This window comes from Crocuta crocuta, unplaced genomic scaffold, assembly GCF_008692635.1.
Source record: "Crocuta crocuta isolate KB4526 unplaced genomic scaffold, BGI_CrCroc_1.0 scaffold44, whole genome shotgun sequence".
Lineage (NCBI taxonomy): Eukaryota > Metazoa > Chordata > Mammalia > Carnivora > Hyaenidae > Crocuta > Crocuta crocuta.
The window spans coordinates 8,026,071-8,047,602 of NW_027530179.1; the positions used below are offsets into that span (position 1 = coordinate 8,026,071).

At 50.8% G+C, this 21,532-nt stretch overlaps 1 protein-coding gene across 1 annotated transcript in view; it reads left to right on the forward strand.

Moving 5' to 3' along the window:
- Positions 1-9,032, forward strand: part of LRFN2 (leucine rich repeat and fibronectin type III domain containing 2) — a 41,212-nt gene extending 32,180 nt beyond the window's left edge. The window contains exon 2 of the mRNA XM_077764808.1: positions 7,742-9,032. Within this exon, the coding sequence (XP_077620934.1) occupies positions 7,742-8,720 (979 nt within the window). The 3' untranslated portion in view covers positions 8,721-9,032. The remainder of the gene's footprint in view (positions 1-7,741) is intronic.
- Positions 9,033-21,532: the final 12,500 nt, after the last annotated feature.

Consider the following 21,532-nt stretch of genomic DNA (forward strand, 5'->3'; position numbering starts at 1 on the left):
CTGTCAAGTGCCCAGCACGTGGTAAGTACTCCATAAGTTGTGTGCTGGATGGAAGCAGCCATGACTCCTTTCCACCTTGCAGTTTGTGCAGGATGCAGACAGGCCCCTTTGGGGGCTTGTGGGAAGATGGAGAGGCTGGGGAGCTGGGACCGCTTGCCTCGGTTTAATGAGGCTCTTTCATGTGCCCCGAGATCTCTCAGCCGGCCAGAGAGGTTGGCAGGCTGGAGGTTCTCTGAAGAGCTGGTAATGAGAGTGCAGAGCTGGGGAAGTGGAATAAGGCAGCTTGACGTGGCTTCTCCAAATTAGTGTCGGGGCTCAGCGGGCAGCCGTGGTGTATCATGGATGAGGGGGACATGCACCTAGGCAAAGCAGTGGTGCTGGCAGAGCTGGGGGAGCTGAGGGGCTGAGACAAAAGAGGTGAATTTGCTGACAGCTCCAGGAGAGCAGATTGTGTTTCTTGTGTCCAGACCAACACCAATGTCTTCCTCTTACACAGATGCACACTCAGTCCTCTGGCCATCACCTGTGTATGGGTAGAAGGCCCCCCAGGCCCTCCCTGTCCGATCTGCAGGGCCTGTACTAATCAGGAGAAGCTAATGCTATTGCATATGGCTGCAAACAGAAAGTCTCCAATGCAGTCAAATTTGATTCCTCACTCTCCTAAGAGTTTAGGACAGTAAACCGGGTTAGTCAGGAGGCCTTCTTCACCTGGAGATGCAGGCCCTGGCTTCTGTCACCCTTCAGGCCTTACGGTCACTTGCACAGTCAGGGCAGGTCACCCGCGGAAGGGAAAGAGAGGTGGAGTAGGCAGTTCCTCTCTTTGAAGGCCTGGCCCAGGGGTGGCACACATCTTGTTTGCCGGAACATGCAACTTGGACTCCTCTAACCACAAGGGAGATTGGGGAATGTAGCCTGGAGCGAGCCCAGGGAGTGGGGAGTGGTCTCTGGTAGTCAGTTCGCCGCAGGCTTTGCCCTGAGGCCCACACAGAGACTCAAGATCTCTCCAGTTTGTCCCCATTCCCTGATGCCCCAGTGCCTTTAATGGGAGCAGTTAGGAAAAAGCAGGCCTGACCTGCAAGCGTCTCTGGGAAGGGTAGCATGGGAGTCACCTCAGAAGTGTCAGGGAGCATGCAAGGGTGTCTGAAGGGGGTGAGAATTGGGCGTCAGAGGGCAGAGCCCTTACGTACTGTGTATATGTGAACACTTACTCATACACACACACACACACACACAGCTCTCAGATGGAAGTGAGACACACAGACATGTCCCACACACTTTGTTTCACACACACACACACACACATGCACCACCACGCTCGCACTGACATACTCATGCACGTCAATAAAGGTTGCCAGGAGGCCATGAGGTGAGCTTCAAGGGTACAGTAAAATGCCTCTCCCGAAAGATCTCCTCAGGACCAATGGTGTCTGAGAGTCACCATTAGCCAGCTGTCCTATTTAAGTAAGATTCTCTCTCGTATTTGTCTAGGCCTTAACATTTAACATAGCTCTCTTTCATTCATGCAACCGTAGGGTAAATATTTACTCCGCAGTGACTCTGGGCCAGAAGCCATGATTGACAGTGGGGATAGAAGTAAGACATGAGGCGTGGCCCCTGTCCTCAAGGAAGCCAGCCCATAAACAGAGAGGGGCTCTAAGGGAGGAATGCAGAGAGTGCCCTGGGAGAGGAGGGCAGGGGCAGCTCTCTGTGGGGGTGGGGTTGGACATGACGTCTGGGTCAGGCCTCCAGGACGTGGTCAGCAGGTGGAGAAAGATAGGAGATTTCCAGGAAGAGGAGCTACTAGATGCAAAGGGGTCAAGGTGGCTTATGTGGGGGTGTGGGGAGTCATTCAGGGAAGGTGGCAAACTGCTTCCCGAAGCTGGAGTTCCACCCAGTTAGGCCAAGATGTGCCGCCACTGGCAGGAAGCCATGACGGTCTTTTCCCAAAGTGCAAGGGGAAAATGGTAACAGGCAGAACATTCGCGTCATGGAAAGGTTACCTCCTGTGCCACTTAGGATTCAGTCAGGGTTTATTCAGAAGAATAGAAGCACGCTTTAGATGTAAGAGGGGATTCAGTACAGGGGTTGGGCTACACAAGGATGGAATCACTGGGTGGGGGGCATCAACCACTGGGCACAGTGAGGCATCCAGAGATTAGCTACAGCAGGAAGCCACTACCACCCGCCCACCCCCACCCAGTGGTGGGAAGCACAGGAGATGGAATGACCAGAGCCTAAGATCCAAATCCATCTGGCAGGAACCAGAACCCCAGGGGCTCAGGAGCTGATGGGAAGCCACCACTACAGGTAGAAAAAGAGGAAGAAACAGCTGGCTTCTCCTGTTCTGCCTGCCATCCAACTTCCTTGGCCCCATTGACCAACTGTCTGGAAGCCCCAGCCTAAGGAGCCTAGGAACAGGCAAGGGAGACTGGGAAATGTAGTCCCTTGCCACACAGAGTGGGGGCGGGTATAAGACAGACCTGAGAGCTGATAGTCGGGTAACCAGCATGCTCCTGTGATTTCCTCCTAAACCTCCAGCATCAGCTGTAGACAACAGCTGTAGATGAGTTGGGTAGTAGTAAGCTGAATGAACAAATGCCAAGTGAATATTAATAGGGAAAAAGAAAAAAAACAACTCAGGAGCAGCCACTTACGCTTGTTTTGTTTTTCCTGGGTAAGTGTTTGGGGTTGCAGCCTTAAATTGTGCTTTAGAAGACATGAGCTTAATTACATTTAACATGTTGGAGCAACTTAACTTAAAATAGCAATTCACGCTTTCTGCAAACAGAGATGTCGCTGGTTTACACGATGGAGAAAAACCTATGAGGATTTCACCATGTGTCTTTCACAAGGAGGGCTGTGACCTGACAGCTGTACCAGATATAGCCCTTGGCCTCTCCAGATCCCCTCTTCTATGCTGCTGTGTGCCCTGGAAGGCTGATCAGTGTGCAGCCATGAGTCACAGCTTTTGGGTGGGGTCAGGCAAGGAGAACAACAGCAGAAGATGGGGAGGAGGGAAGGAGAAGAGAGTATTTATTTGGCTGGTCCCCATGCTGTAAGTTGCCCCCGGGTGCCTCTGTCCCTCAACCAAATTTTCTATGGGGGTGTGTCGGCCCCAGAAGGCATCTGGCAATGTCTGAAGACATCTTTAGTCATCACAACTGGAGATTCTACTCACGTCCGGTCAGTAGAGGCCAGGGGTGCTGCAAACATCCTCCAGTGCCCGGGACAGCCCGACAGCAAAGAATTTTCAACCCAAAGTGTCATCAGTGCTGAGGCTGAGAATCCCTACCCTGGATCAGTACCTCTCAAGCTGGCCATAGTGAGGGATTTGCGCTGTTTCCCTATCTGTTGCAGACCAGTGCTTTTATAAGAATGTAATGGAAGTAAATTATCACCAAAAAAATGATCACACACTGGGGTGTCACGCCAATGTCAAATTGCTAGAAAACTTTCATAATGCTTGCTCTGAATTTCTGTACTGTCTCTTCATGGACCAGCACCCACCTGTGGGCCACACTCAGAGTGTGGAAAGAGCTGCATGGGTCTTTCTCCTTCCTGAGCCTGGTGACCTCCTCTGATATGCTCAGGGCTAGATCGGGGAACAGCTTGGCTGCTATCAACCCTGGGTAATGACTCATTCCCTTGAGGTCCCCCGTCCAGAAATCTACCCCTTTGTAATGAGGTCCTTGTAATGGATCTCTCTGTAGAGAGGGCCTTCTGCCTCTAAAGAGCCCAGCTGATTCTGAGGTGTTTTCCTAAAGACTGTGGGCAGAATCAGAGGGTGTGTGAACAGAAGGACAGGAGTGTGATGGGCAGCCCTGTTTGGGAGCCCAGCTCGGGAGCTTAGCCCTGTCTCCGGTAGGTCATGGCCAGCCCTTGAAGAGTGTTTCAGTGGGCAAGGGGCATGACCGGAGTTGTTTCAGAGGAGCCCTCTGGAGATGGCAGTGCTGAGCATGGACTTTAAGGGAGCACAGGTGGAGGCAGGGAGGCTGTTAGGAGGCTGCTGCCTTCAGGCATACCAGAGACAGTAGGACCTAAGCAATAGTGTGGGTGTAGAGAGGGGAGACAGGGGGAAGTCTAGAGGGAGAAACTGCCACCACGCTGCCTGTAGGGTGTGGACAGGAATGAGGGGGACACAGGCTCTCCACATGTTGCCTGGAGGGTCAGCAGTTGGTTGCCTGGCGGAGTGAGAGTAGGTGGGCAGGGCCACCAGGGCCAGAGATGAGTTTGGTTCTGTCACTAGAGTTTGAATAGTGCCCATTTCACATGACTTTCTCGCGCGGTCTGTCTCCTTGATTGCCTGGGGTGGGAAGAAGTCTTGCGTAGAAGTGTGGGCGCTGAGTCCCAGCAGATCCAGATCTGGTCTCAGTTCCGCCTCTCCCCCAAGGGAAAGCTACAACTGCTTAGTGTCCCCCTCCCCTAAATTGGGAATGATGGTAATGACTCCCTCCAGGGCCTGCCTGGAAGGTAAAGTGAGAAAATATGCGCAGACTTCCAGGCACAAGGTTAGTGCTCGGCTATTACTATTTTTTGGGGTTTTTTGTTTTTTGTTTTTTGTGGTTTTTTTTGGCAAAGGCAGACTTGACTGCCAAAGCTATTTAGAGCCAGCTGGCTCTGGCTGTCCTGTAAGGACTCTCTCTCTCTCTCTCTCTCTCTCTCTCTCTCTCTCATACACACACACACACACACACACACACACACACACACACACAGGAACCGGGAGCTGCTTCCCTTCCTCCAGCCGCAAAGCTTTTCCCAGCCTGACCTCTGATCCCTGGTGCCAGGGATCAGCCTCGCTCTATTGCGTCTCTCTCAACAACACAGCCCTTTGGGGCTTCATCACATTGTAATCTTCCCCGATTTGGGAAGCAAGGGGGGAGGGGCCAGGCAGGGTCCTGCACAAATAAAGTTGCCCTGAGGCTTCAGGAAAAGGACCAGTGTCTGAGAAACATGATGGTTCAGTAGTCAGGAGTGGAGGCCCTAAGGCCGGACTGCCTGGGTCAGATCCCAGTGCTGTCAATTACTACCTGGGTGCCCTTGGGGAGGCAGCTTAACCTTTCTGTGCTTCTGGTTCTTGTCGGTCCAATGGAGATGACAATTGTTATTAGGAGTATTAATCCCCTTAAAGATCTCAGAACAGTGCCTGGCACATAGTAACCCTGCACTTGACGTTAGCTCCTCTTCTTTATTATTAATTAGCAGTAGTGGTAGTGTCTGCTTTTTAGGAGAAGACAGCCAAACACTGATAGGCTTTCTAGGCTCATGGTCCAGCCTCTGTGTCCTGGGATTGTTGCAAAGATTAAATGCAAACCCGAATGTGGAAACCTGGTCACACAATAGGAGTTCAGTAAACAAGCAGGGCCATCCCCTCCTCGAATGGATGTGCTCTTATATGACTCAGGTCCCAGCAAGGTACTGGGCGGCGCCGATTTGGAGCCGAATGCTAGCTGTTATGTGTTTGCCTCTTACCTCCGCACCTTTGCCTCCGTGTCTGCAGAGTAAGGATCATGGTAGTGGCCACCTCAGAGAGTTGCTGCAGGACTAAGGGAGTTAATAGACATAAAATAGGGCCTGGCTTACAGTTGACACGTGGCGTTTGCTCTTACTGTTGTCTCTGTTCTGGGTGTGGATCGCTCTTGCCTCTCCAACTTACGTCATTAGCTCCAAGAGGAAATGAAGTGGGCCCCACGTGGTGCTGGCCACATAGGACTCCTTGGGCTCTGCCCAGGGGGCGGGGGGGGCAGCACACCAGAGACCCTGCTGCAGGAGGAGTATGAGCAGCGGTGGTGTGCTGGGCATTGCTCCAGGGAAGGGGTAGCTCACAGGCCACGGACAGGGGCGGGTTTTTCAGTGACCTGAGGAAAAACGCCCTCATGTTTATCACATGGTGAGGAGCAAGCCCAGACTATGGACCTAGAAACTAGTGTTAAAGGCCAGTGGCCCATCCTAGCCATCCTAGCTGTGTGACTTAAGGCCAGTCGCTACACCTCTCTGTGTCTTGGCCATTCCTCCTCTGTGTCATGAGAGCACAGGGTTGCCGTGATGCCCAGCTGAAACAGACAGACCCAAGGGGCTGGCCTGCAGGCCCTGGCAGATCCCCCACCCCCCAGCCCCAGCGCCAGCCCCACGGCTCTACCTCTTGTAACTATGGGCTGGGGGTGGGGCGGGGGGCAAAGTTTCCTCCCCTGTGACTTTCTCATCGGCAGAGCAGGCTGGGAGGGTGAGGAGGGAGGCAACGGCCTCAGGGGCTGCCCACTGACAGGATGTCAATAAATGCCTGTCAGCTCCAATCCTGCATGCGGAGTTCGTTGGTGGAAGTTTTCAGGCTCTGGTATTTCATATTTGAGAACTCAATTAAGCTGCCCAGCTCCGGCTTTGAGGGGTTGACGGGCGCTGGTGGAGCCCTTGAGTAGTAGGGGACTGGAGCACAGAGGGCTCTTTGGGAGGACGGGTGGTGGGGAAGGCAGAGAGGGACCTGGCCCCTCCAGGCCGAGGTGACTGTCTCTGCATGAGTCAGAGTCGGGGGGGGGGGCGGTGGACACAGGCATGGTCTCCCGAGATACCACAAGGCATGATACCCAGACAGGGCCTCAGAGATCAGGGTGTGTGTCCAGGCTGCTTGAGGGGCCAGGCAGGAGAGGCCCAGGAGAGTGGACAGGCCCCAGCGTGGGGACTGCTGCCTCACCAGAGCCTCCCCTGAGGCCGAGGGACCAGCCCAGGCCTCCCCAAGCAGAGAATCTCTTCCTCTTCCCCCAGCTCTCTGGATGAGGCTGGCCCGCCATGTCCACGACGGAGGAACCACCCCTTCTCTCTGGGAAGCAGAACCCCCCGCCCATCTTCGACATCGCGCTGCCCCCTGCACCTCCATCCACACCCTCTCCCTGCTTCCAGTTCTCTTCTGCTTAGCCCCTCCCACCCAGTCTGTAGCAGCTAACGCTCTCCCTGCCAGGCATGAGAGCGCCATTTGCAGGAGAGAGGATGACATGGGCTCCTGAGGGCAGGACCTTGACTGTGACCCTGCACAGCGCAGGGCCCAGGGAGGGGCTCAGGCAGTGTGGACAAATCTCCAGGACACAAAAAGGGGTGGACGGAGTCTTTGGCGGGCTGGAGCAGGGCCAGGGTGGGCCTGGCTCCCATCACCTCCCAGAATCTGAGGGAGACATGGTGGGGGGAGGGTCCCTTTGTTTAGTCTCTGCTTCTGCAGCCTTTAACTTCTCTGCCTCTCCGTGTCTCTCCCTCTGCTCCTCCCGTGTTTCCTCTCCCATCTCTGCCCGAGGCATCCCCCTTCTTCTCTGTACCTCCGTCTCTTACCACCCTCCACACTCCTGGCCTTTGTATTTCTGCACCTGGTCTGCATGTGCATGTCTCGCTGACCCCTCTACCCCCTGAATCTCTGTCACTGCCTTTTTCACCCCACCTGTCCCCCTCTGGCTCCTTATCTGCACCCTTCTCCTCCCACCTGACTCCTTCACCACTTCCTGTCCACTTCCTGTCCACTTCCTGTCCACCACTTCCTGTCACCTGCCGTCCCTTCCCTTCCTCTCTTCCCTCCCCTCTCGTCTCTCCTCCACTCCTTTTCCTGTCTCTTCACCTGTCCCTCTCTTCTCTGCTCCACCTCACTCCCTCTGTGTCCCTGTGTCTGTCTCTCCCTCCCCCCAACTCTCCTGTCTCCATCACTCTCTCTATTACCACCTCTACCAACCCTCACCGTCCTCCCCTCTGCGTCCACCCACCCCAGGATGATCCCAGCCTCCAACAAGGCCTTTGTGGTCAACAACCTGGTGTCAGGAACTGGCTATGACCTGTGCGTGCTGGCCATGTGGGACGACACGGCCACGACGCTCACGGCCACCAACATCGTGGGCTGCGCCCAGTTCTTCACCAAGGCCGACTACCCGCAGTGCCAGTCGATGCACAGCCAGATCCTGGGAGGCACCATGATCCTGGTCATCGGCGGCATCATCGTGGCCACGCTGCTGGTCTTCATCGTCATCCTCATGGTGCGCTACAAGGTCTGCAACCAGGAGGCTCCAGGCAAGCTGGCGGCCGCCACTGTCAGCAACGTGCACTCGCAGACCAACGGGGCCCCACCGCCCCCTCTGGCCAGCGCACCCAGTGGAGCGCCCGTGCCAGGGCCACCCAAGGTGGTGGTGCGCAACGAGCTCATTCACTTCAGTGCCAGCCTGGCTCGAGGCAGCGACTCCTCTTCCTCCAGCTCCCTGGGCAGCGGGGAAGCCGCAGGGCTGGGACGGGGCCCCTGGAGGCTCCCGCCCCCTGCCCCTCGCCCCAAGCCCAACCTTGACCGCCTGATGGGGGCCTTTGCCTCCCTGGACCTCAAGAGTCAGAGAAAGGAGGAGCTGCTGGACTCCAGGACTCCAGGCGGGAGAGGGTCTGGGACTTCGGCCAGGGGCCACCACTCGGACCGAGAGCCACTGCTGGGGCCGCCTGCGACCCGGGCCAGGAGCCTGCTCCCCTTGCCCCTGGAGGGCAAGGCTAAGCGCAGCCACTCCTTTGACATGGGGGACTTTGCCGCTGCTGCTGCGGCAGCCGGAGGAGTCGCCCCAGGGGGCTACAGCCCCCCTCGGAGGGTCTCGAACATCTGGACAAAGCGCAGCCTCTCTGTCAACGGCATGCTCTTGCCCTTTGAGGAGAGTGACCTGGTGGGGGCCCGGGGAACTTTTGGAAGCTCCGAGTGGGTGATGGAGAGCACCGTGTAAGCCTGGGGTGGGGGGCTCCTCCCTCTCACCCCTGCAGGGTGGATGAAGGGGAAAGAATCTGTACTGGCAAGTCTTTGTGGAGTTTCCATGGTGATGTTTACATCCAGGGACAGTCTCGTCTCCCTGTCAATGCACCCCCCATCACCACCCACACCCCCCTCCAGGCCTGTCCCCCACCACCCAGCCGGGGTGGGCTCAGGGAAAGCGGACTCAATCACTACAATGCCGGACTGAGCCCTGAGTGTTTGGAAAGGCGGACTCCCTCCTTTCTAATCACGAATGTAGCGTATAAGCAAGCGGCTGTGGATTGCTTATGGTTTCAGTGTTGTTTTTATTCCTTAATTTATTTTTCCCACTTCCCAGACTCCTCCTCTTCATTCCCACAGATCACGGAGAATTTACTCTTCAAACAAGAGTGGGTTCCCAGCGACCCCAGTAGTGGGAGACCATCTACTGTCAGTTGACAAGGGAAGGAAGCAATTCCAGTCCCACACTTGTTTGCAGGGAAGACTAGAGCGTCCCTTGCCCAGATGCCTCATTATTCCCAACCAGCCATGTATTTGGGAGGGCTGGGCACTCACCGCCATGTCCGACCCAGCTTCCTCTCTCAAACATGATGCCCCACATCCATCACATCAGCTCAATCCAGAAGGGTAACTGCCAGGACTTTCTTACGTGTGGGAAAGGGAGAAGGGCATAAAGAATGTTAACTTGTGGAATTGCCTTAGGATTTTTACCTCTTGGGTGTAAGCTGGGACAGAAAGTCCCCATGGACATGTGATAGGCCAAGAAGGTTTCTGAGGAAACCATAGTGGGGTGGCCAGAGGAGCACTGGACTCCAAGTCCAGTGCTCTCCCTTTGGGCTCTGGAGCCATCACCAGATAACCAGCTGATCACACTGGGCAAGACCCTTTTCCTCTTTGGACCTCAGTCTCTTAATTCGCAAAATACTAGATTGTATCAGCTCTTGGGATTCCTTTAAGTTCTAAGGACCAATGAACTCTTCCATGCCTCTAGATGTTATGGTTTCCAGATCAGCAGTACCAGTAGCATGAGCTGGTCAAGTGTCCCTGTCCTTCCTACTGGACACAGAGGGAGTCTTATGGAAGTTTGGGGGGGGGCGGGGACAGGATCTGAATCTTTTTAGGATGGTAGGGTTTTGAAGTTTGAAGAGATGTTTGCAATCATCTCATCCTTAGCCCTCTCTCCCTTTCCCCCAGAGTATGAAGGACTTGCCCAAGGTCACACAGTGAGTTAGTGACCAAGTCAGGGAGGGGGCCAAGGCCACTTCCTAGGATGCTGTTTGGGATTTATTATGCATCTACATCAGGCATTTCTGTGTCCAAAGTCCATCCCTTGTGTGTTCCTGAGGAAGGTGGCTCAGGGTGGGACATGGAGGACGCCTTTCCTAGATGACACCCTTGAGCCTCCTCCATCCATGGAAATGATAGATGGCGATGGGAAGGGCACATGGGCTCCTTTCCACAAGGGGATTAACCCTCACACCACAGACCATGTCAAGAGGGGGCAGAGGAGATGTGGCCAGGGAGAAACTGCATTAGAAGCATCTGGAGGGCTTTCCCCTGCATCTCTGTCTCTCCTGGTCTCCATCTCTTCCAGGTCTCTCCTCACTGCCAACATACTACCTCTCCCTCCGTCTCCCCAACCCATTCTTTGCTCTTCTGAGTCTCTGCCATTGATCTCTAGCCTCTATCTTATTCTTCTCCCTTCTTCCACTTGCCAACCACACCACGTACAACATCCAGGTGAGTCCACTTCTGCTGAAGAGTTCCAATGGACTCAGACCTGGAGCTGAGCTGGCGGCCCCCAAACCCACCTGGAACACACAAGGAGCTGGTGGGGAACTGTCTATGCAGGATTGCCTTCTGGCTCCATCCCAGGAGCCTCCAAATCCCTTGTCTTTGTCCTTCTCCCCCAACCCAGATGCCTCCTGCCTCCTCTCTCTTCCCTCTACTCTCTTGTCTCCATTCTTGTTCTCCCTGTGACTCTCTGCCTTCCCCAGTCCCTTTCTGGTCCTGAAAAAGTCATTAACAGACCAGACCAGTCTCTTCCCAAGACAAGTTAATTTTCCAGGCCAGTCCCGGGGCCAGAGCACATGCCTTCCCCCATCATGGTGGCAACCACAAAATTGGGTGACTTGAAAGGAAGTCTTTCCGTCCCTCCCTCTTTCCCTGCCCGAATTTCTCTCCTCTCCTTTTTCTCTCTGTACCTTCCTCCTTCAGTCTTTCTAAATGTAGCCATTGAGGACATGACTCCAAATACCACCTTTGCTTTTTGCCTTTGGGTTCAGACACCCAGAGGGAAAATGGTGGGCACCGGAAGGGGAGGAACCAACTGTCTACTCTGGTCAGTGACCCCAAGCTCTGTCGTGACATGATATGTACCTGCACTTCTGTTTGTCATGTTTCTGACTCGGGCTTTTTGGAAAGCAACATCCCTGTGGTCAGAATATAAATGCCAACTTTCTTTGCTTATAAAAAATGTACAGTAAAATGTACAGTTTAAAAAAACAAAACCAACTACACTTCTTGGGAGAGAGAGAAAAAAAAAGAACATTCTCATATCTGTGAATGTCTGCTGTTCATTTCTCTGGAAACTGGGGTTTTCTGAAGGTGGTTTTGAAGTGGCATTTTCTCTTTGCACCTGTGTCTGTTACTGCCTGGTGGGAGCCTGCTTCCCAAGTTCATGTATATGATGGGAGTCTTCTGAAATAAGAAAGAATGGGGTCGTCCTTCTGAATTAAAGAATGGTTGAGGGATCTGGAGTGAAGCTCCAGGAGAAGAAGGAATGGTCCATCCTCAGCTATTCTGACTGTCCCACCTGGTACCTCTCCGGACCTCAAATACCCTGCCTCTTTTTTCCTTACTGTGGCCACCACCACACTTAGCCACTAGGGGCGCGCGGATCCCTCCCACCCATTTTGGTGGAGCCCTGAATGACACTTTTTCAAAAGGGTCTTTTACTGGGAAACTGGGACCATAAACCAAAGCATAACTCAAAGTATAGAAATGAATGAACTTCTGGAAGAGAGCTTCCCAACCTTAGCTACATCTAATGGCCAGATCAGCACCGTCAGCTAGGAATAAAGTGTGATCCACAGTCATTTTGAATTTTCCAGTAGCTGCACTAAAGCAAGTTTAGAGAAACAGGTGAAATCAATTGTCATAATATATTTTAGCTAATCCAGTATATCCAAAATATTATTATTTCAATGTGTAATCACTATAAAATTATAAATATGACATTTACATTTGGTTCCCACACCCACCCCGCCCCCCAAGCAAAGGTTTGGAAATCTAGTGCGTTTTTTACACTCAGAATACATCTTAGTTCAGACTAGCCACATGTAAAGCGCTTAAGAGCCACAGGTGGCTGGTACTGGTCACCGTATTGAAAAGTGTGACTCTAGACATGTAATGATTGACTTTCAAGTGCGTCTTTGGGAAGGGGAAGGAAACTAACAAGTTATTGAGCACCTACGGTTTCCGGGTACTATAGGGGGTACTTGACAGCATTTCTCACTGAGGCCTCACTGAAGCCTCTCCAAGTAGATGTTATGATGCTGATTTAACAGAAGGATTAAGTAACTTGTCCAAGGTCACACAGTTAAGTCTGGCTGAAAAGCCTTCGCTCTTTCCATAACATAGCGATGTTCTCTTTTCCTCCCTTCAATCCATTATAGATTATATTTTAGAATGATGGAAGTACTCAGATTTACAGCCTAATCTGGAAGCTCTTGGTTTGGCCTCCACATCCGGTAAAATTCTCAGAATGTTGACTCCAGGCAAGGGCCCCTTTGTTAAGAGGTTTCCACTGAATTTGCACTGGCCTTTCTGGCCCTTCTCGGCCTATGACACATTCCCTCCACTGGCCAGGAAGATTTCCCCAGGCTTCAGAGGTCCTGCTCAGACCACCCTGGTGATCACTCTTTTTCCTGACCTGGTGACTTCTAGGAGGTCCCTTGTTTAACAACTTCCCACCTCCAGTGTCACCTAGTCCCCTCTGCCATGAAAATCTGTAACTTCATCCTCCTAAGATAGAAAGCCTCACACCAGCTCACTCAAATGACCACACCTATCTTTCCACCTCTTCCTCTTCCTAAACTCTAGTTCCTACCAGGAGAAGGGCTTACCCACCCAGGTCCTTTTTTCTCATAGAGAAAAACTTCAGTTCTTGGATCTTTTGCAAAGAAAAGGTAGCTGATACACTCTCAGCCCAACCAAATTATTAAGCTTTCTGACCAATAGTCCAACCCCCATTTCCCCAAATTCTTTTTTGTTCAATGTTTGTTTATTGGGGCGCCTAGGTGGATCAGTTGGTTGAGTGTCTGACTTTGGCTCAGGTCATGATCTCACAGTTTGTGAGTTCAAATCCTGTATTGGTCTTGCTGCTGTCAGTGCAGAGCTCGCTTCCTATCCCACGTTCCCCTCTCTCTACCCTTCCCTCATTCATGCTCACTCTCTCTCAAAAATAAATAAAACATTAAAAATAATAAAATAAAACAAAATAGAATAAAATATTTATTTTGAGAGTGAGAGAGAGAATGTGCTCATGCACGAGCAGAGGAGGGGCAGAGAAAGAGGGAGAGAGAGAATCCCAAGCAGGCTCTGAGCTGTCAGCATAGAGCCTGATGTGGGGCTCGATCTCACCAACCCAGCGATCATGACCTACGCAGAAATCAAGAGTCAGGCACTTAACTGACTGAGCCACCTAGGTGCCCCTCCCCAAATTCGTGATAATGCTACATTCTTCAGCTTCCATTCATCAGTTTCCCCTCAGAGGAGACACTTTTCATTTTTCCATCATAACACTGTTGAAACTCCAAAAGAAATGACACACATACTTTTTTTCTTTTTTTAAGGGATATCATTTCCAGCCAGGTAAAAGGAAGGTCATTGTCTCAGATTTACCCCTTTGAAAACCAGTAATAAGTTCTCTCCCAAAGTCTGTAGGTACTGAATTTTCCTAAGCAGGACCTGAGTCCTTCTGTGTCTTCTATTTTGTGTTGTCTATCTGTCTGCAGGGAGGGTCTGAGCCAGGCAAGGGCTTCTTATGTTCTTGCTGCCATTGTGATCGCTACAAACTGCTGCTGTAAAATCGACACCATTCTTCAAAAGATGAGACTTGGCAGACATCGGAAGAAAACCCAGCACATGGTTTTAAATAGCACACCTCGATCCTCAAACCCAGCCGCTCCCTACGATGCGGTTGGCAGCAGGAAGTTTGTTGTGACAAGGCTTCTCACGGGAACACACCTGAGATTTCTACCTTTGCATGATAGAAGCAGACCCATCCACGTTGCTCTCCCAACACCTAAAAGGAACCCAGCTCCCTTCACAGTTTAAAAGTAACTGTTTTTGCCTTAAACTCAAGATCTTAGTTTCTGACCTTCTGTGATCTATTTAAGTTTTCCCACGTCACAGCTGGTCAGTGTTTTACTACAAGACTCAGGGTTTCTCTTCCTTGCAGCCTCTGGAAGAGGGAATTGCCATGTTTCCCAACGAACCATAGAGCAGAGCCTGCCTTTACGTCTCAAGCTACCCTGTGATGTCCATCATGGCCATTTAGCATATTTTGACGGGTGCAGCCATCTTGCCCGGCGGCCTCATTTTGGAAGCTTGGCATCTTTCATCAGCTCACCAACTCTAGGCAATTGGCCCCAGGTTGCAGGCTCCTGCCTGGCTATTTTCCTGGTCTTGTTGGGATCCTTGAGTTTCTGGTTCCTTCAGCCAGCAGTCGAATGTGAACGAGAGCCAAGGTTCTCTCCCAGCATCTGGAGTCTCTGTGGAGCTGGGGCAAGAGAGATTTCATTCTCTCATCCCTTTCTGAGCAGTCAGTGGATCCTGCAGGCACCTACTTCATTTCTTAGTGATGAGGGGGTGAAGCTGGAATTTCACCCATCTCCATGGGATCCCCAAACCCATCTGGTCCACCGCCAGTCAGCCCACTGACCAGCCTCCCACAGCCCCAGGCTGCTCTGTCCAGCTGCCCATTTGGTTAAGTGATGATGAGCACACCCCCTCTTCTTTTACCACCTCCTCTGTACCATGTGTTTATGGGTGCTCCCTGGCACACCCAGCAGCGAGTCTAGCATTTATACATGTTGCAGAAGTGAGCTTTCTTTTTCCCTTTGACATCCCCTATGCTGTAATGGAGATAGCCCTTAACCGTAGTTACCTCTGTTAGCTGAACTTCCTGATACTGTTCCCATTTTATGAAGGAAAACTTCAGAGCCTTACACCTCCATCACTGACTGGGCATGTCCTGATATGAAGAAGTATCTTGTTCACTGACTGAGAAGGAGTATTATGAAGAAGAAGGGGGTTGAGATCTCAGTTACATCCAGTAATCCTGAATGTTTACTCCTGGGTTCTCTGTTACACACTTTCCACCCAGTCCTCTGGGGATCTCTGGAGGATTATAATTCTGCCCATCATTTCTGCCCATCTACCGAGGATGGGCCTTTTGCCTTACCTACCCAGACTAATTATGGGAAAGTTTTATCCCTTCATTAGGTTGATACAAGGTTAGCATTTTCCAAATGGATATTGAGCTGCAAAATTAAATTGCTAACAATAACTGACATTACTGACATTTTCCTATGTGCCATGCACTGTTCTAAGAGCTTTTTCTATAATCTCAATTTACCATCAAAACAATGCAGTGAAGTAGGTATTATTATTAACATTTCCATTGGAGAAGCTAAGGTAGAGAGGGGTTAAATAACTTGCACAACATCACATAGTTAAGTGAGTGGCAGAGTTGGATAAACATTCAATAAACGGATTTTCACTGAAGTTACCTGCAGAGCTGCAGAGGTGAACAGAAACACAGTTTGCTGGATTCCATGTCAAAGGCCTGAACCTTGGTGTGTGAACCTTGAATTTGAGAAGACTGAACCCCGCAGAAAAAGTGATGAGAGAGGTGGAGAAATCAGAACAGCGTGAATTCGACATGCATTTGCTGACCTGCTGTGTGCCCCACACTGTGCCTGGTTTTAAAATAAATAAAAATAAAAGGACAGGACACTGTGCATGCCCTTGAGGGCCTTCCATGTTTCCCTGAGGGACAAGGACATGAGCTAGTTTCTGGATCTCTGATTTTACAAACAGAGATGGGTCTGTTTTCATTTATTTTAAGATGATATATAGCTTTGAGGAACCCGCTATCCAGGAGGAGATGGATGGATGAATGGACGAATGGATTGGCCAGGGCCATAAGCCCAAAGTGGCATCTCTGGCTGGAAGAATTAACTAGATTGTAAGTTCCAAAGGAACCTGACATGGGGAGTGACTGACTGGGCCAAACAGGTGCCAAGTCAGGAATGAAATCCTGTTTCTTGTAAAGCAAGGGTGGAAGGAAGCAAGTGGCTCTCACAGGAGCTTTTGAAGCGGGGTGGGAAGCAGGATGGAGAGAACAAAGCAGGCCCTAAAGAGGGGCAGTTGCAGAGAACTTGGGGGGAGAGGTCCTGAGTAACTTAAGGCAAGTACAATTGTTTCTGTGGGTGAGGGGCCATTCAGTGGGAGGAACTGGACTCAGCCATTTCTTGGCTCCCATTTCCTTTCTGGTAGTCTCAATGGTAAGTGCGGACTTTGGTAAGTATGCCCAAGAAGTACCATGTAGTTCTACAGATGACACCTCAGACTGGAAAAGGCAGAGTGATAATAGTCATTATTATTAATGATATGCATCGTTGAAAACATTAGTGTAAATTACAGAGAATTAGTGATGATATTAGGCATCTCAGACTCAGAGAATCTCAGGGCTGCCAGAGCTATCAGACGCCATCCACTCGAGCCTCCCTCAATGGGTATTAGAATCTCCTGTTCAATATCCATGGAAACTGTTATTAATCTTATTATAAGCAAGACGGTGCATGATGAATTTCAGAATTCACCCCAGGCAGGAAGTGGCCCCCTGAACTCCAATCAGATCAAGGCCCAATGGTTATGGTTCCGTGTTCCTGGAGGGCCCTTGTGGAGTCATCATTTCTGCCTTCACAAGAAATCCAGACGCCAGACAGAAAGCAGCTGTGGCCAGAATAGTGGTAGGAAACTGGGTGCAGAGCCGGGACTTTGGCTGGGAAAATCTCAGAGTGGGAGAATGCTGTTCCCTTGACAAATAAGCCCTGGTCTTCATGACTCTGAGAAAAAGCAGGAGGCAGGAAAGGGGCAGGAAGCACATGGGAGCTTCTGTAGCCCCTAATGCTCCTTCACGTTCCAAGATCCTCAATCCCATCAGCAGCCAGGAGGACCTGAAAAACCTCTGACCTCTGACCTCACCCCGGGCTCCCTCATTTATCATCTCCCCAATCCCTGCGCACCCTTTATCCTTGTTCCAGGTCTGGCATAAAAGCCAAAATCTAACAAGGGGGATCTGGAATGACATAAATACCACCACCAAGCCCTCCCACCCATCTCCTCCATTTCTTGGGGTTAACAGACATTTTCCCTTCTAGGATATAAATGCTCATGGGAAGACTCTGCCAGATGCCAGGTAAATCACCCAGGGACAGGCTGGATCACTTGAGTTAGGGGTGAGCTCTTCCCAATGGGGTGGTAGGAGGACTTGGGGCAGCCCATTGACCAGCCCTCTCCATATCTCCTTAATATCCAGGTCTCCTCCTGCACAAACATGATGAGGAGTGGCTCCCAGTTTGGTCTTTACTTCTCAGTCATCACATTAGTCCCAGCTGAAATAAAGAAAGGATGTTAGAGAAATGTTCCACCCCATCCGGCGGTGCATGGCTGGGCAGGCCCCTTGGGTAGAGCTGACACTTCACAGTTGCTTCAGGAAGAAGTGAGGTACAACAGAACACATGGCTGGGGATAGGGTGACCTCCACGCAAAGAGCCTGGCTTCCATGATGAAAGTACATGGAGAGGACTGTGGGTCACTCCAGAGGTCTGGGAGGATGTGTGGAGGACCCTAACTGCCATCGAGTAAAGGAGTCTAATTCTTCCTTGATCCTCACATGTTTTGCGGGGTTCTGATGAGACTCTGCCTTCTGAGGAATCTTGCAAACAGGGTTAGGTTAGTTCAGCCTTGTCTAGTATCATTAGGGAAGCAGAGGTTGGGATTTTTCTGGGACTTTTTCTCTTGTGGAGGTCTGTGCCAGGTATGAGAAAACAAGATACTCTTGCCTGAGCCCCCCCACCTTTGGTTTGGGGTAGAAAACAAGACAGAGGGGGCTGAGATCAGAGTATCTGATTCCAGGGGTGGCCAACTGGGCTTTATTCCCTACATCAGCTTTGTCTGCAGAGTGTGGGAGAGAAAGCCACGTGGAGACATTTGAGATTTATACAGTCCACAGCAGGTCCAGGGACATTGTACAGCATCCCACTGTTTCAGGTAAATTCTTTCACATAGATTATCCTGACTTCCATTCCATTTCTTTTTAAAGTTGTTTATTTATTTATTTTGAGAGAGAGAGAGAGAGAGAGAGAAAGAGATGCAGAGAGAGAGAATCTCAAGCAGACTCTGAACTACCAGCATGGAGCCCTACTCGGGGCTCTAACTCACAAACCATGAGATCATGACCTGAGCCAAAACTAAGAGCCAGATGCTTAACTGACTGAGCCACCCAGGCATTTCATGCCTTCCATTCCTTACCTAAAAACTCAGACTTACACAGAACTTTCCCCAGTTTAGAGATTTTCCAACCTGAGGATGCAAGTTGTTTATTTGGTCTTTTTTCCAAGTTCTTATAAAGCTTATGGAGCAGAAGGGGATCTCAGATGAAACCTTCAGACCCCAGAACTGATGTTCCCGTCATACCATACCCCCTCGACACACACGCACTCAGCCATTACAGTGATGCCTGCCTGCTGTACAAAATAGAAGTGAGGCCGAGAAGATAGCCAAGGAGGGAAAGAAAATATCCGCACAGCAAGAGAACAGTCAAGTCTGGGAGAGACACAAAGGATATAGGGCTCTAGAGAGTTGCAGCATGAGGCTGAGAGGGTGGCTTTGCCAGGAATTTTCCATGAGAGAGTATGAGGCTCTCTCAGCCCTCCAGTGCCAGACCAGGTGGGACAGGGGTCAGAGACCATAGTCTGCTATTGGTTAAACAAAGGAAGTGGGAGGTGAGAGGGATCAGGCAAGCACCAGTAGGGAAGAGGTGAGGGGCATAATCATAGGAAAAATTGGGAGGACAAAGCTGTACAGGTCCAGGGTATGGGTCCAGCCTATCTTCTATCCACATCTAGAAGGGGCACAAGAGCAGAGGCCCGGGATGGGGCTCCACCTGGAGTTTCCCTGTGGGCCCTCTCCCTAGGGAAGCTAGGAGGCAAGCAGCTCCCCACCCTGCCCCCAGACTCTGAGGTCCTTTTCAGGATTTGAGTGTTTGCACTGTATATGTTTTGAGGCTCTTATTCTTCTTATTCTTCCCTGTGGGAAGGCAAAGGCACCTGGCCCCATAGAGGAAGAGAGGTTCGCTGGGATATCAAAGCTTAGTGAAGGAGGAAAGGACAGGCTTCTCCGTGAGCACTAGAGGCTCTAAGGCATAGCCCCATCATCAAATCCACTTGTCTTTTACAGGTTTTCATGTAGGGATGACTGGACACCAGTGGAGAATTACTGAGGGTGGTGAGCCCCTGGCCCTCCAGATTATTCCAGGGCAAATTTATTGAGGGGAGAGCTGTTGCACAGAAGAGGAGAAGTCTTTGAGGAAGGTTTACGGAATCTGAGTTGGCCTTGAAGTAGCTAGGGAAGAGCAGACTCAGGGCTCTCCCCTGTTGGCTGTTGAGACGCCATGGATAGCAAAGCTCTTTGAAGAATCCAAAGGACTGTCCAAGCAGGGAAGAGGAAACTCATGTCATTTCCCAAACAGAGCAGTAAGCATCCATGTGCTATTCTTCATAATCCTCACCCATGACACAAGGTTAGATTACCCATTTTACCACCTAGAAAACTGAGACACAGAGAGGATAAACAATGTGCTGCAAGTCATAGAACTAGTTAGGGGAAGAGCTGGGTAATCTAATCATTGGAGTTGCCCAAAGTTACCTAACAACAGCAGCAGCCATTAGAATCTCAATGAATTAGGGGCGCCTGGGTGGCTCAGTCGGTTAGGTGTCTGACTTCAGCTCAGGTCATGATCTCACGGTTCGTGGGTTCGAGCCCCGCATCGGGCTCTGTGTTGATGGCTAGCTCGGAGCTTGGAGCCTGTTTCGGATTCTGTAGCTCCCTCTCTCTCTGGCCCTCCCCTCCTCACGCTGTCTCTCTCTCTCTCAAAAATGAATAAAACATTAAAAAAAAAATCTCAGTGAATTATCTGGAAGGAATCATAACATGCAAGCTATGAGGGTTAAAGGACACATAACATTAAAAAATGGAAGACATGGAGAAATCTATTGAACAGATATTTAATGCCCTCTCTGTGCCTGTCCCAGTGTCTGTATTATGAAAAGTAGAAGGCTGCCCCCTAAGCCCTTAAACATCCTGACAAACTGAGGCGTAATTTTTTTGATTTTGCTTGCTCAAATGTGGGGATTGGAGAGAGGAATAAGCCAGTAGGCCCAATAGGGCAAGCGCACTGCATACCTCTCCTTCAAGGGAGTGGAGTCTTCCTCAGTATTCTCATCTGTAAAATGGCCATGGCATCTCTCTACCTCCAAGGATATCCGTGTTTGTAAATCGCAGAGCTCTATGTTGCTCCACAAACAACCCACAGCATTTGAGAAATCACCAATTCATGATGATTAATGACATGGATCAATGGTAACACTGCTGTAAATTACAGAACACTAATGATTATGCAGGTATTAGGCCCAGAGTCTTGGGGCTGGAAAGATCAGAGGTCTCCAAGTAAGCCCTCCTCTGCTCATCAATATCCCTGCCAGGGGGTTATTATTCTGATTACAAATGATTCCATACTTTTAATTTATAAGTCCTCCAAGAACAAGAACACATGAACTCATTCCCTGTGCCCCGATGAACTCGGTGCTTAATGATTATGGCTCTAGCTTTGTACAGGCTCTACCATTCCTGCTCCTTAGGAGACCCCAGAGTCATTACTGAAAATAACTCCCAGAATATTCCATGGTCATCACTGGAGGAGAAAAGCACAGAGCAAGGGCCCCAACATGGGAGGCCTACGGATTGTTCTCTTGCCAGATCGGTTCTGGTCTCCATGGCACATAGGCAAAATGAGACAGGAAGAGGGGGCAGGGCATGGGGCAACCTCCAGAGCCCTGGCAAGTGAATGTTTTTTCCTCAAGGACTTTCACTACCAACTGTAGGATCCAGGAAATTTGCCCACCCTCTGCCAGCTGCGCAGCCCAGCCTAGTGACAGGATGCCTGAAATCTTGGGTCCCCACTCTGAAGATAACCACCCCCTCCCACCGGTAATCTGTTCTTTATTAATTTTCCCATTATCCTTCGTCAAGGACTACGAGAACCAAGTTTCAAAAATAGTAATGAGATCCCAGGACCTCAATATGAATCATTTACCCCCCTTCACACCCACCCTAATGGCCTGACCTTCTGGAGGGTAAATTTGTCCCTTTGGTTCTTGCCCTATTCCCGTGTAGAAGCTCAGAGAAGGCCCTGCCAGGTGTCTAGCAAACCGACTGGTGTCAGGTCCCTCCTTGAGATTCTGAGCAGCATTCTTCAAAGAGGGAAGGGGGGAGAGCCAGGGATACCCCTTATAATCCCGCCTTCCACCCCAGCCCCCCCTCATTGCCCACTTGTCTGTGGCACAAATACTGTGCACCTGGTTTGGATGGAAAGAAAAAAAAGGACCATCCTAATCTCCTGACCCTGCACACCAATCACACAAGTCCTGGCAG